The sequence below is a fragment of the Ursus maritimus genome, unplaced genomic scaffold, assembly GCF_017311325.1.
Source record: "Ursus maritimus isolate PB19 unplaced genomic scaffold, ASM1731132v1 scaffold_3, whole genome shotgun sequence".
NCBI classification, from domain to species: domain Eukaryota; kingdom Metazoa; phylum Chordata; class Mammalia; order Carnivora; family Ursidae; genus Ursus; species Ursus maritimus.
Genome location: NW_024425563.1, coordinates 51,448,015 through 51,464,000, shown reverse-complemented (window position 1 = coordinate 51,464,000; position 15,986 = coordinate 51,448,015). Strand labels below are relative to the sequence as shown.

The 15,986-nt window shown below is 39.3% G+C and overlaps 1 protein-coding gene across 2 annotated transcripts; it reads right to left on the bottom strand.

The window, feature by feature from the left end:
- Nucleotides 1-1,116: 1,116 nt before the first annotated feature.
- On the bottom strand, nt 1,117-8,907 carry TOMM7 (translocase of outer mitochondrial membrane 7). 2 transcript variants are annotated; one of them, XM_008686379.2, is made up of 4 exons: nt 8,719-8,903; nt 5,756-5,804; nt 4,502-4,549; nt 1,117-1,336 (listed from the first exon to the last, which is right to left on the bottom strand). In XM_008686379.2, the coding sequence occupies exons 1-4, from the start codon at nt 8,819-8,821 to the stop codon at nt 1,321-1,323; spliced, it is 216 nt and encodes a 71-aa protein (XP_008684601.1). In that variant the 5' UTR covers nt 8,822-8,903; the 3' UTR covers nt 1,117-1,320. The 2 variants fall into 2 exon arrangements, with proteins under 2 accessions (XP_008684601.1, XP_008684600.1); XM_008686378.2 differs by lacking the exons at nt 1,117-1,336; nt 4,502-4,549 and adding an exon at nt 2,990-3,155 and having other exon boundaries at nt 8,719-8,907.
- Between the last annotated feature and the right edge of the window lie 7,079 nt (nt 8,908-15,986).

Here is a 15,986-nt window from a genome sequence, read left to right as displayed (position 1 = left end):
TCTCAATTTCTGAAAATCCTGAGCAAGAAAGGGAAGTTAATGTGCACCACAATTCTAACTAAACAGGAGTTCATGAACACTAGAATTTAGCCGGGCCAGGGGTGGGGGGGCACATTCTTAAGGAATTCTATGGAATTTAAAAACTAGTAAGTTTTTAGCAAAATCATCACGTGCCTAGATTCACAGAGACGCTGAAGCAATTACATTAAGTGCCTGCCAAAAATGACTTTCCTGCAGTTAGCTTTCAAGAATTTCACTTTAAAATCCCCTTATGCAATGAGCCTCCATAATAGTCTCCTACATTTCCATGGTAAAGTTAGCAAAACTTGAGGAAATAGGCTTAGTTAAGAGGGTTTACATTAGAAATAAGGAAGAATTTTCTGGGAATGACAGCTCTAGTCACCTGAGATTACATTCATGATCATTGTCTACTTAAACACTGGATGTTTAAAATGTTCAAGCCAATGGGCTCCTCCTAAACGGTATCACATCTTATTTCAGGCCTACTTTCCTCCATTAATTACAATCCCCAAAACTAAGTAAATAGAGTTATTTTGTTAGATTTATGGAAAAATCTAAACTGAAACAGGATTCAAATAGGTATAGGTATAGGTCCCAGGAAACCAGGATCTGGTATGAAAACAAATTCCCATTAACTGCATTAGTAGAAAGTGCTACTATTCTATGTTAACTATCCATGGGCTCTTGCCCAGACAGCTCTAGATTCCAAACACCAGTGAGGGAAATCTTAGACTCATTTAACTGACAAATAAATCATACACACAACTCCCCAAAGCCATCCCCATCCCCTACCAACAGAGCCACAGAACCTGTTTCAGTGACAACTTTACCCCAATGACATGCAGAAAGGGTCCGTTCACCACAAACTGAAAACTGTCTCTACTTTTACTACCTTAGAAAGTCCCAGAGGGAGTTATTAATTCAACGCAAAAGTAGAATCCACTTGTTAAGTGAATGGCCAGGAATTAACTTGAAAGTTCTAATTCTTAAAGTAGCATCTAGGCATATATATAGATTCACTGTTTTGAAAAAGTACAAAAGGCTAAATTTTTACCCAGTAGCCCATTATGTTTGATTCAAAAAGGACTCAAGACATAACATTGTTAAAAACATTTATTTTGATACAATCTATGATAAATAAGTCAGTAGAGGTTCCACTCTGCCACAGATTCATCTGAGAAGAGCCCTGTGCCATTCAACTGGTGAATGTCTGAACGACGTCCCATCTCTTATCCCAGCCAGAGCGCACACCTTCCATGTTGTTCCTGTCCATTGATTGCTTCCAAATCCAGATGACCTTTATCCCCAAAGTAAGCTAAAATGTTTGTGAAGAGGAGAAATAAATTAAACCCCAAAGTAAAAATTTAAACACAGTTTAAGAACGAGAAGATTTTATACATTTATGTTTGTGTTTACTCATCAAATTCAGAGATACTGTAAGACAAGGATCAATCACATGGAGCAAAAGAATCAAGAGATATATATTTAAGGAAATACAGGTTTGTTGCTTTTGAGTGTGGTTAGCTATATAAACAAAAAGGAAAATATAAGCTGAGGTCTGTCAAAAGATAAATGATTAATGATTTTCATTAACATGAAGGACTGACGAACCCACAATGTAAAACTATATCATTATTAGACACCACATCAGTAAAACTGAAAATAACATTTACTGAATGCTTTCTATGGGTCAGTACCATGTAGAAAGTTCCCAACTCCCAATTATGACCTTTATTTTAAATACATAGAAACCAAGGCTTTGAGATGGTTATCCATCTTAAGTGGCAGAGTGATGTAACAAAGGTGCATTTTTTTTTTTTTAAAGTAGGGTCCACGCCAGTGTTGAGCCCAATATGGGGCTTGAACTTATAACCCTGAGATGAAGGCCTGAGATGAGATCAAGAGTCAGATGCTGAACTGAGACACCCAGGTGCCCCTGACCCAGGTGCTCTTAAGCATTACGACACACACATCCCAGGAGCAATTATTAGTCTTCATTTCAGTCTCAACTCTTACCTCAAAGATTCCAGCCACTAACTAGCCCAAATTCCCAAACCATTTCCCTACTAAGCAACAGGATTCTGGAGGAAGACAAGAGGTATTTTATTTCTAAGTCTTGCTGATTAAAAATGTGGTTTCTAGGGGGCTCCTGGGTAGCGCAGTCGTTAGGCGTCTGCCTTCGGCTCAGGGCGTGATCCCGGCGTTCCGGGATCGAGTCCCACATCGGGCTCCTCCACTGGGAGCCTGCTTCTTCCTTTCCCACTCCCCTGCTGTGTTCCCTCTCTCGCTGGCTGTCTCTCTATCACATAAATAAATAAAATCTTTAAAAAAAAAAAAAAAATGTGGTTTCTAGTAATACGTCACGTAAACTAAAACTGCATTACAAAATGGTAACTTGAACATTCTATGAATTTTTTAAGTATTTGCCTTCGCCTGGGAAAAAGCCCAGCATCCATCTATCTCCAATTTTCAAAAGTGTATTAAAATCTACCATTAAATGCCAAGTATTTTTGCATACAGTTAAGATATAAAAATTAACTATTCATCTGTTAAGGTCTCCTTCTCAGTGGTAATGAGCATCCAAAATAAAGACAAAAGAAGATCTTCCTTGGCCTTACAGAGACAATGTGAACAAGGATTCTCTTAGTTAACCTCAGTGTTCATATATTTTGCCTAAATAATGTTTTACTAATTACTGCCCCATGTTCATTAAAGTACTGCATTTTGTATATGGATTCATATCAACCAACATTTGCTGACCCCAGATAATGCACTATCTGGGTGAAAGAGGACGCTAAAACCAATATGGTTCTAATCCCCAGGAACCCAACAACTTAGCAAGGGAAGCAGACCAATAAATCACAAACTATATTTAGATAAGTATTATATAACTAAATTTACATATAAACAATAAACTGGACATTAATGAACAATAAATTTTATATTAACAAAACACTCACATTAATAAAAATCCTAGCAGGTATCATTCTCTCCCTTTCAGGCTGCAGTACAGGCAACCCAGGAAGGCCTCTCCAGTCAGTCTCCACAGCACAAGCAGCATGGTATATGAAATTCTAGAACTGAATAACCCTTGCCAGGCACTCAATCGATTCTTCCCTAAATTGCAAACACCCCTGGAAGGAAACCAGAATATGCCCCTAATGACAGAAAAGAATTTAAAGAGCACCAGAGAGGACAGCAGCACTAAGAAGACATATGGTGAAGAAATTAAAAAGCAGGAGGTGGCTGCTCCATCCAGACTGCAACTTTGAAGCATCAACTCTTGGTGGGATAACTGAAGCCAAAAAGAAGTACAATAGAAGGGCACATTCTATTCCCACCTCTGGAGCCTGGATCACCTGGTGCACAAAAAATGCCATTTCCCAGCTCGCAGATCCAGTCTAAAAGTCCTACCACAAGGTGCAATGCTGTATTAATTCCTATCCAAAAAACCACCAAGAGGTCAGAGTCATTTAATTAATTCAACTCCTGTTGGCAGCTACTTTAGGTGCTTATAGGATATAACGTAATGGCAATAAGCATAATATAAAGCAGAGAACGATGCACACAAACGAGTATTATGGGAACACAAAAACTGGAGAGGTGTCAGCTAGAAGGGGGAAAAGATTTAAGGAAGGGATGACATTTGAGATTGGGCTTTTCTAGACATAGGTTTTCATCAAGTGGAAACAAGGGAAAGAACATCCCAGGCTAAGGGAGCACAAGCACTGGGACAAAGGTATGAAAATATAGTTTATTCTGGGATTAGCATGCAGTATCTTGTAGCTGGAGCAAGTTCTCACAAGAGAAAGAAGTGAGGTAAAGAAGATGACACAGAAAAGACTAAAATTACTATTAACAGTTTATTACATATTACTTGCCATGTACTCATTATACTTTATATACAATATTCTTACTCAATCCTCATGAAAACTTTATGAAGTAGACATAATACCCAACTTATAAAAGAGGAAACTTCACTCTAGAAAGGCTAATGGCCTTTTGGGAAAAGGTATTTGATGATAATCTGCAATACTTGGAAAATGTTCACACTGCTCGACCAGGTAGTACCTTCTCTGATGTTTTCTGAAGATTTCACTATGAAAGTAAGTGCTCTGAGGTCAACCAGGTAGTAAAGAGCAGATACATTACCTCAAGTAATCATTTTACAGTTCAAAAGGGAGAGGCTAAGAAAAAAGGAACTTACTAGAGATCTCTGAAAGCAGTTTTAAGAAGCCACACCATAAATGGTTAAAGGGAGAGGAAAATGAAAGAAGCAGTGAGTGAAGACCATTTACTGAAGAACTTTATCAGGGAAAAAGAGAGTGACTTCAGAAATGGACAAACTGAAGGGCACCTGGCTGGCTCAGTCAGTACAGCGTGAGACTCTTGATCTCCAGGTTGTAAGCTTGAGCCCCAGACTGGGTGTAGATACTACTTAAAAATAAAATTTAGGAATGGACAAATTGAGGGCACATACCGTGGAAACTTATGAGAAGAAAACCCCTTCCTCTGAGAAAGGAGAGGCCTGTAAGGCAGAGGGGGTGAAGGAAATTCATATCAGATGGCACTGTGCTAAGAAAAGAGGTAAGATTATCTGGGGAGCCCACATGACCCAGTGGAAAGAGTGTAGGCTTTGGAAACAGACATATCCCACCATCTTACCGACTTCGTGACCTGCTCTGAAGTACGGAAGTGACAATTAGAGATACTGTATATAAAGCACCTAAAACGGGCTAACCCATTGTAGGTAACTGTTATAGATATTACTATTACTTTCCGCCCAGTCTAGAAAAAAAGTGGCTTAGAGTAGGAGTTTGAAGAAACAGAAAACCTAGAACAGCCAGTGCAAAGTCTATTAGGGCAATTCACAAGAAAGGTCTGGAAGACAGAGGACCAAGACGAAATCGCATAGCACTTGTGCAGGTCCTGGTCATCATCGTGCCACAAATATCAGTCCTTCCTAAAGAGCAAACCTGCCTGTTCAGATTCTGCCTCTCTATATATGTATATGCACACATACAGCTTTCACAAGCATACATATATACATACACTTGTGAGTTACATGAATATGTATAGTGTGTACGTGTGTGTATGAGGTTTTCACCAAGTGCTTATCTAACAATGGCAAGGCTGTTTCTGAGAAAGAAATCTGACAATGCATTTTCAGGGTCATAAATGTTCATACACTTGACTTATTACTACCATGAGAATATGTCATAAGTAAATACACCAAAACCTATAAAATCTATCTAAAAATGTTCACTATACTGTTACGTAAAAACTACTGAAAAACTTAAGTGATCAACAAGTTAAAAATATATGGGATATCAACTGTAATTTTAGGTGAAGAAAACAAAATTCTACATATTCTTGTCAAAATGATCTAAAAGGCTATATTTATCTGAAGATAAAACAGAAATATGAGTAATTAAAAAGAGTTCATCCACCTTTCAAAGTGGTAGGATGATAAATTTGTTGTTTTTCTTGTAAATGTTTCATTATGGTTGTAACATGGTATAGTAAACTCAAATAGGAAGCGGAGAGAAAGCAATTACCTGATAAGACAAGCTAGACTGGTCTGCAAACTGCTGCAGTTTCCCAACAGCCCAAAACCATACTGACTAGTACAACTCCATTACAATGCCTACCACTACGACTCTTTTGCTTCCCGGTGATTCAGCACTAAGAGATGAACATTTGCCCTGAAATGTTTATTTGTTAAGAGCAGTACCTCAAAACAGTTGGTTCAGGCATTCCAGGATCTGCACCCCTCTTGAATCCTAGGGGGGGAAGGGGAAGGGGAAGGAGGAGAAAGAGAATAAATAGTAATTAAAACCCTAGCAGATAAAATATTTATCATCAAGACTTTCTTTCCAAATCAACCTAGGGTAGCTAGAATGATCTACTAGCACCATCTAAATGTATCTGTGTGTGCTACAGAACAGTCTTGAATTTTAACTAGAGTATGAGATTATGCCCAGGACTAATCAGTAGGGAGGACAAATAACCTGATTCTTATTATATACACAATTAGCACCACAGCCCTAAGCATGCACTTTCACTCTTAGTCATCACCCAGAAAAAAAGATGATACAACTACTAAATGATACTGGCTAAAAGACTACAAAGAGCAAAAAGATTTTTTTTTAAACTACATTTTTAAAAAAACAATTGAGGATATCTTATTTTATCCCCTACAAACCTCTTTCTATATCGGAAGAAAAAAGTGAGAAAAACCAAGTTATTGTTTAACAACTCAATTAAGTCAACACTTTTATTACAAGTATGACTAAATAAGTCTTTTACCATTTAAAATACATTTATTAACTAACTGGATAACATATATGCTAATTTGCTGATTAAAATTAGTTAGCATCAAGAACTGTGGGGTATGAAATTTTACTCCATTTTCAGACAACAAAGTAGGCTGCCAGTTTCACAGATGCTGGTAGAAGATACAAGATCCTGAGTCAGAAACAAAGGAGAGTTTATTACTCCCAGCAGTAACGACAGTCAGAATGTCATTTTTAGAAGAACCCTGAGTTTAAAGAACCAGTTTTTTGTAATGGGCAGTGAGCACTGTCTAAAGTGCAGTGAGCACTTTGCTCTAAAAGGAAATACTATTTTCCAAGGCTGTTCACTCCACAAACATCCTTAAAAAGATAATATGGAACAAAGAGTGGTCAGAACCTCTGCTCAAAAGATTCGTAGAAATTCAAGACACCACGGAGAATGGTCTTCCAAGAGGTGATTCATTAAAATCTTGTTTTGGTCAATGTCCAAACACACTTTTTATCATCATGTCACCATCTGTTCTACTTTATAGCACTATTATTTCCACGTATTCCCTGAAGCCCTGAAAGTTATGTATAAACCTAAATTACACAAGAAATTCAATCCAGTTGTAGGTTTTTGTGAGAGCTAAGGTGGAGAAGAAAAAGAAACTACCTGGGAACTAGATTAGACACAAAATTAAATTTCTATGACCTGAAAAGAAAAAGACAATGTTTAACAAGGAAGAAGTACTAAAAAGATAGCTCTAACGTTACTTCCGAGCTGGAAGCTAGGGTGAAAATCACCATAATGGTAGTCCTAAGAAAGAGAATACAGACAGTGTGCACAAAAAGAAAAATAAACTCTCAGGTGGGGAAAAAAAATTCTCTTCAAACCAGAGCCCTTGATACACAGAATGTAACAACTAGCTACACCTTTCTGCCTGTAGACAAGGAATCACAAAAAAGGGAGAGGGAGGGTAATGTAGATGTAAAGAATTATAGAGCAGCAAAGAAACCAGAGGCACCAAGAAGGCAAGAGTAGGCTAAAAAAGGACCTCCCCTTTTTGTTGTGTGTACGGGATTCCCATACACACAACAACGGAAAAAGGAGGCACAAAGAAGGGGAAGGATCAAAGCCCCCATATCTTTCTTGGCTAAAAGGAGAGCTAGACCTAGTGTTTGACTAGCTAAACTGGGCCCTTCTACCATTACGTGAAAGCTTGCGGAGGGGAGAAGGAGAAGGGGGAACACAGCCTGTAAGACCAGGCTATCATAATTAATGTGTGCTAACCCTGGACACCTACACAAAGTTGCTAAAATCTAGGCGAATAATGTTTAAAAAAAAAAAGCATTTGAAATAGATAGGAAGATCTTTTTAAATCCTGATACTGAAGTATCCCCAGATTACCAGTTGGCTTGCATTTCATGGGGAAATTCGAGCCACAGCGACCCGGAAAACATCGAGCATAATCAAAGGCTCTGTCAAGACTAAGAGTGACTGTACTTTATCTTGAACAATGCATGACACCTAAAATAAATAGGAAGCAGCACCTTGTTAAAAATCAAAGTGTTTTAAAAGTGTGCAATTTAGTTTTAGAAAATTTCAAACTTTATGCCCAACTGACAGAGCTGGGGCTTTTTCCTTTCCACTGTACGCCTGAAACTAACATTGTGTGTCAACTATACTTAAAAAATATTAAAAAGGAAAAACTACTCTAGGTTAGAAATAGGATAAAGTCCCAATGTGCAGCCTTAGGTGAAAATATTTGCCTGAGCACTTACAAACCTTTGTGGTAGGGCATGGCATAGTGCTTAAGAGTAAGTGCCGTTATGTTCCATTACTTGAGTTCAAAGGTCCCCACTTAACAGTGGGGTCTTCAGCAAGGAACAAAATTTCTCTATGACTCGATTTCCTCACCTATAAAATGGGATCTATAACAAAAATCATCGAAAGCCTTCATTGTACAGCCGAGAAGCAGAGAAATCCAACAACTAATGTCATAATCATACTTCAAGGTAGTGGCATACCCACGAGGTCTACAGGCCTCTTTCCACTTACGACCACCTGAAGAGGTGAGGACAAATGCCGCGAAAACCCACCTAATGACAGGGTGAATGAGTCGCTTTCAAATACATGAGGTCGTCTAACTCTCCCAAAAATCCTCAAAAGTAGGTCACCTCCATTTTACAGATGGAAAAACAGAATGGGAGGGATTACGTGACTTGTTAAAGACCATAAAAAACAGTAAAGAACAGACGAAGGCGAACTCAGGTTAGACCGACCCCACTAACTACACAACACCAAAGGACGTGCACGGCGTGGTCGGGTCTTGCTCTTCCGCCCTAGAAAGCCAAAAATGGAGACAAGGCCTCCGCACACCCTTCCTCCCGCCTCCTCCCAGGTTCTTCTCCTACTGACCCAGGTAAATCACGAGAGGAATAAATCCCCAGCGGATAGCAAACTGGCCGCCCTTAAAAAGCTGCTGCAGCCTCTGCTTGGCCTCCTTGCTCAGCTTCACCATGGCGACAGCCGGGGCAGCGCAGCGAGGACTCTCAATAACCGCCAGCAGCGTAGGGAATCCGAATAAGAAAGGAGATGCGCACGCGCCGAGCAGGGCATTTACGGCAGGAGTCGTGAGCGTCGCCAGCAGAGGTCGTAATTCACCTCCCGTCCCGACCTGCCTCTCCCCTCTACGGCGCCACGTGCGGACGGCGCATGCGTGTCTGGTTCTCCCCGCTCAGCGTCTCTTCTTTACTTTCCCTACGTTTTTGGAATCACGTGTTTTTGATGATTGCGGGATCCTGAGGGTAGTGCACTTCAGCTTCTTTCAGCCTGAAACGCCCTTTTTCCTCCCACAGTCTTACCCTTTTTTAAAGTGCACCTCCAGGTGTTCCTTGCCTGACATAGGAGGAACATTAAATTCAAAAGGAGTGTGTTTTAGTCCTCTTAGCTGACTTGCTATGTAATCTTGGACAAGTCACTTAACCTCTTACAGTATCAGTTTCTTCAAGCGAAGGCTGAACTGGACCCTGTCCATGTTTTCTTTGACTCCCGCGGTGTTTGGTTGTTTTTCTTATTTGTTTTGTTTTGTTTTTTAAAGATTTATTTATTTATTTATTTGACAGAGATAGAGACAGCCAGCGAGAGAGGGAACACAAGCAGGGGGAGTGGGAGAGGAAGAAGCAGGCTCCATCCCATAACGCTGGGATCACGCCCTGAGCTGACGGCAGACGCTTAACCGCTGTGCCACCCAGGCGCCCCTATTTGTTTTGTTTGAACATTATAAATTACTTGCCAACATTTTAAAGTTTGGGAAATTACACATGGAAATCTGCACTTTTAAAGAAGCTGGCAGATCATTGCAACAATCAGCGGGAGTAATTGGGAAATGACACACCTGTTCACCCATCTTGTCCTCATTGGTTTAGAATTGCAGTGGTTCTCACCCGTGGCTTCCCATAAAATTCACCTGAGGAGATTTAAAGACATACTCCTAGCAATTCTGATTACTTAGGGGTAGGACCTGGCCATTGGATTGCCATTGAAGTTTCCCAGGTGATTCTAATGTGTAGCCAGCATTGCCAACTTTTGATTCAGTAACTGCCTGACCACTGTTGTTATTTGAGCTTTTGACCTAGCTAGGACTTCTTCATTTCTAAAGCTGTAAGAGATTTATAAGGCCTTGTCCCTGAGGTTTTCCTGGATTATCCCCAAGATACATTATATCATTTTCTGTCAAACTCAGAATGTGCCCAGTGGCACCTGAAAATTTCCCCTGGCTTTATGGCTATTCCTGTGCTTGGCTCATCTTCAGGATAATAACCTATATATACACTATATACACACACACACACACACACACACACATAAGGAAACTTTCTAATATTTTTATCCAAATGCCTGATACATAAGTAGTAAAGATATATTTCTGTCAGTTGGGCTTAACAAAACCAAAGTCATATGCCTTCATCAAACATACATTGAGCCTTACCGAATGCTAGGAACTAGAGATATAAGATTGTGTTTAAAGGCATCCCCCTAAGAATTTCATACTTGAGTGGAACAGACAAGAGTAAACAGATGATTCCAGGGTCATGTGAATGTGCTAAGTTCCATAATAAAGTTATACACAACATGATGGGAAGACAGATGAATTTTAGGAGGGGAGAGCTAGCACTGTGAGCTGAGATGGTCAGAAAATAATTCACAGAGAGCATGGAACTTAGCTGGCCTTGATGAGTGTTTACAGGTCCAGAAATTCAACTTTATCTATGGAGGTAGAGATTGACTTCCTTTCTTCAGACTTGGCCTCTCCAGTTTTCCCTCCAAACTTAATATCCTGCTGCAAAACTTCAGTACTAAATCATTAAAAGACATATAAAAAGCACTCATAAGAGATTCCTCTCCTGTTATAGTAATAATCACCCTCTATTTGTTACTATATGCATAGAGAGAAAGAAAAACAGAGAAATATACTCAAAACTCTTTGCAGTAATAGTTATTTCAGGGGACAAGGGAAGGAATTATTGGAAATCATCAGTTTCCATGTATATATCTGTAGTGTGTTCATTGCTTTTCATAATATGCACATGCGACTTTTATCAAAAGAAAAAACAATAAAGGTAGATTTTAAAACAAAATAAAACCCCCCAAGGACTCCCCATTGCCTTTAGGATAAAAGATTCTTTGCACAACCTACATGGTCCTTGAAAGTATCATATTATCTCTCATCTCTGCTATTACCTCTGCCAGACATGCTTTCCCACAACCTTTTCTTTTTTAAGAGCCAGTCAAGTATCTCCTCCAAGAGTAATCTCCTTTGACTTGCTCCTGCTCCTGTCTAGGGCAAGTCGAACACTCTGTTTTTCTGTGCTGCCACTTTTGAGTTGATTTATTATTATTTAAATGCCTATCTCCCCAAGTAGATCATAGATAGAGACTCTGTCTCATTAATCTTACATCCCCAATGACTGTATTATAAACACTTCTAGAATTGGTGAATGAATTTCATCAGGAACTAACAGCCTTAGTTAATCACGCTGCTTAATCAGCCACAGAGCGTGTATCTAAAATGCTTATTTGTAAATTTACAATTAGAGATATCCTTAGCAAAAGAACTCACATTCTCCTTCCTAGTGAGCAAGAATACTCAATTAGAAATGGTAACTTGGGCACCTGGGTAGCTCAGTTGGTTAAGCATCTCAGGTTTCAATCTCAGGGTCATGAGTTCAAGTCCCATGTTGGGCTCACGCTGAATATCTATCGCCACATTAGTAAAATGGGAAGAGTAACTATCATTATGGACTGAACTGTATCCCCCCAAAATGCTTATGTTGAAGCCTCAACCCTAGTGAAGGGGTGTGGAGGTAAGGCCTTTAAGGAGGTAATTAAAGTGTGGTACCTAATTAAAAAAATGATAACTAATACTTAGCAGGCACTTACTATATGCATGCACTGTGCTAAGTGTTCACATGCCTTAACTCATTGAATCCTCACAGCTCTATGAGGCTGTATTTTCATTCTCATTTTATAGATGAGGAAATTGAGGCAAAGGGAAGTGAAGTAAATTTCCTCAAGTTCAGATGGCTGGTAAGCGGTAGAAGTAGGGTGTAAATCCAGACACTCTTAATCCAGAACTTGAATGTCAACCACAACACTAGACTGCCTTATAGAAGAGACATAAACACAATATTAGAAGAAAAAGCCATTGTATATTCACAAAGAATACGTTCCTTAAGCTGTGATAGATAAAAGAACTCTTTCCATTGTACTGGAGCAACACATATGATTAGACCAAAACCTGAAGGGATGACCAGTAACTTAAAGGAATGCTGACTGGCTGAACCAGATCAGATCCTCCCTAAGTGAGATTTGAACTCAAGACGGAAAGAAATATCAATTTGACTGAAGCTGGTAAGACAGAGAGAATAGATGGCATGAAGCAGTAGAAGGCACGAGGAGGCAGAAGCCATGAAGTAGAGAATATTGAATTATAACGACATCATAGTCCTCAGATTGAGAATAACATGATTTCTGGTGAGAGGGAAACAAGCTAATGCCACCTAGAGTTTGTTGTATGCTGAACAACCTTCCCTTCCCAGCTTTGTTTCAAAGTTGGTAAGCCTGGCCATATCGTGGTTCCTGTTCTGTGATGTAGAGGAAAGTGGAACTAATCAATTACATTGTAACCCCTGTGACCTCAGCTAATTATAAAATAACAGAAGAGAGGTGAAGGCATAATGGTAAGAAAATAAGGGGGGAAAATTGTCAGGGTTTCAACAGCACCATCCCAAGAAAAGATGCTACTGACTCCTTTCTTAGGGGAGAAAAAACAAACAAACAAAAAACCTCCAGAAAGGATGAGATGGTTGAGGATTTTTTTTGGTTGCAAGGAGGGGGAAACCTATGGAAATATGGGTCATCAAAAAATATCTGACAGCACAGCCAGGCTTCCTGGAAGAACAGGACCATTTCTTTGAATATCTATCGCCACATTAGTAAAATGGGAAGAGTAACTATCATTATGGACTGAACTGTATCCCCCCAAGATGCTTATGTTGAAGCCTCAACCCTAGTGAAGGTGTGTGGAGGTAAGGCCTTTAAGGAGGTAATTAAAGTGTGGGGTCCTCGTCTGATAGGGCTGGTGTCCTTCTAAGAGAAAAGATGCCTGAGCTTTCTCTCCACGTGCAAGCATAGAGGAAAGGCCACATGAGGACACAGAGAGAAGGGAGCTATTGGTAAGCCAAGAAGAAAGGCCTCGCCTGTTGGCACCTTGATCTGGGATCTGGAGCCTCCAGAACTGTGAGAAAATAAATGTCCATTGTTTAAGCCGCCCAGTCTGTGGTGTTCTGTTATGGCCGCCTGGGCGGACTAATGCACCACCTAACAGGGTTGCGTGTGAGAAAAATTAAATCAGAGAGTATAAATGTATTAATTAAGTACCATGTATTGGGTATCTCCCTGTGCCAGGCATTTCACAGACCTCATTTCTAGTCTTCTAATATTCATGCTCTTTATAGCCCCCTCACACTGCCCGGTACATAGTTGATTTGTTGAATTTCAAATCTGAATATCAAAGTCTTATTCGCATCACATTTATAAGCCATAATTGTTTTTTATGCATTTTTCCATATATTTTTCTGGCATATTGAGTACAGTGTGCAGTAACCCCTGCTGTGGATAATTATGTGTGGAGAAACAAGAAAATAAGGTACAGCCTTCCACTTAAAGATTTTATGATCTACTTCGAGTAAGGCAAGAATATTAATAAGTTATTTGTCCATGTGACTAATTTGCGGAAAAAGAATAACATCAAGTCAAGATGAAACAGAAGGATTCGAGTGCCAAAGCTCTGTATTTGGATCCTGGCTCTATCACTCTGTTGTGTGATCACCGTTGTGTTTCTTATCTCATCTGCAAAAGAGGGTCACAAGAGTGCAAAGATAATATGAGAGATAAGATGGCTGAAATATAGTATCTAGTGAAGATTTAGTAAAAAAAAAAATAAGCTATTACTGTTCATTGTTTTCTTCCTCATTCTTACTGCTTCAGATTCAAAGACTGATCTTTTCCAGAAGTTTCTCTCTAGCTCTAAGGCTACCCATGAGGAGCCTCCTGAGATCTGGTGGCACCTACTATGTAGGCAGCCATAAAATGGACAAAGGACACACTGATGCAACACGTGATAGCGTGTAAGCTCCTGGAGGAAGAGGTTTTACACTCTGTCTTCACTAAATCTAAATACAGTGCTTTGTAATGGAAGGAAGTTAGCAAACATCTCTTGCTATGAAGAAAAGAATGTAGGCTAGAAGTCAAGCAGCTCTGAGTTCTGACCTGCCAGGATTTGAATCCAACTCTGTCACTTACTCAAAACGAGAACCTCAAAAACCAGCTGATAACATATCAGAAAAGCTAATTAATTCACCATGGTTACCAGGAAAATAGGGCCTGTTTTCCAAAATGCAGCCAAATATATGAGCCAAAATGAAAAAGAAAAATCATTTTTTATCATGTATCTTGTTTTCCAGAGATGTTATATTAAAAAATATATCAATATTTGGGGCACCTGGGTGGCTCAGTCAGTTAAGCCACCAACTCTTGATTTCAGCTCAGGTCATAATGTTGGGGTCGTAAGATCGAACCCCTGCAACGGGCTCCGTGCTCAGTGTAGAGTCTGCTTGAGATTCTCTCTCTCCCTCTCCCTCTGCCTCCCCACTCCATGCATGCTCTTGCTCTCTCTCTCTCTCTCTCCCTAAAATAAATAAATAAGGCTTTTTAAAAACCCCACAGAATTGGAAAAAAAAAAAAAGCATCACTGGGATCACCCTAGTGTAAGATTCTGCCAGGAAAAGGGAATTTTAGAAAACTTACATACTTAGCCACTGTCCACAAGGAGTTGGTAATCTTATTTGGGGATGGAGTATGCATACCATTTACAAGACAAGAGAGTATGGGTTAAGAGCAAAATGTATAGGGCAGACAAAACATTGTTACAGGAATTTGGAAGAAAGAGAAATCCCAGAGGGCTGGACTGTTGGGGGACAACTTTCCAGAAGTGAGCCTGAGCTGATTTCTGATGGCTGGGGAGCAGGAAGAGAAGAATAAAGAAATGCCAGAAAGTACATGATTATGAGGAGAGAAAATGAAACACAGTGGGTGAAACAGAAAGCTCTAGGCAGGAAATAATGAGACCAAGTTATAAAAAGAACCTAAATGTCAAGTTAAGAAATTTGGATTTTAGCCAGAGAGTAACTGAAAAGCCACTAAGTATTTTAGAAGAAAAAAAATTATAAGGTAAAACCAATTTATTTTTAGGGTTTATTTTTTTTTCAATTTCCTTTATTTTGTTGCAAAGGAAATAAATTCACACAGTCTAAATTTAAAAGGTACAAATTTCAAGGTAAAAAGTTCTCCCTCCCACTTCTGTCTGCCCATTTTAATCCCTGGAGGCAAACCAATGTTACCAGTTTCATATATATCCTTCCAGAGAAATCTGTGCACTTGGAGGCAAAGACACACAGCTCCTCCCCTCCTCTTTTTTGTAAAAGAGCTGCTACACACTTATTTACCTTGTGTTTTTCATTTAAAAATGTAACTTAAAGATTATTTTGTATGAATACTCTGAAAGATTTCTCATTTCCTTTTTAAAAATAGATGGCTTGGTACCAAAGAACACACAGTTCAAATACTCTCTACCTCTTTGGCACCCTGCTACCTACCCAGGTCCTCCTGCATGCAATGCAATGTGTCTGATTTCACATATATCCTTTAAGAGATAGTCTAGGTATTTGGAAGCAAATAAATACATATACATCCTTCCCTTCTTTTTAAAAATAAATAGGATGCATACTATACACTCACTATCTCAGATATTTGAAACTATTTCTTAGAAACCCAAGTGAAGTATTTATATGAATTAATAGTATTGTCCCAATGTCAATTTACAGTTATGTATAAAGCTATCATTTACAGTTACATATAATGCTATCATTGGGGAAACTGGGTGAAGAGGGAATTCCTGGCACACAGGAACTTTCTGCACAATTTTTGAAACTTTTTGTAGTCTTAAAATATGTCAAAATGATAAGTATTAAGAATATTCCGGAAATACATTCGTTGGGTGACTCCTTTCTGTCTGTGGATGCCGCCAAGTGAGCATTGCTGAAGTCTCCCCTCCCACTGCCATC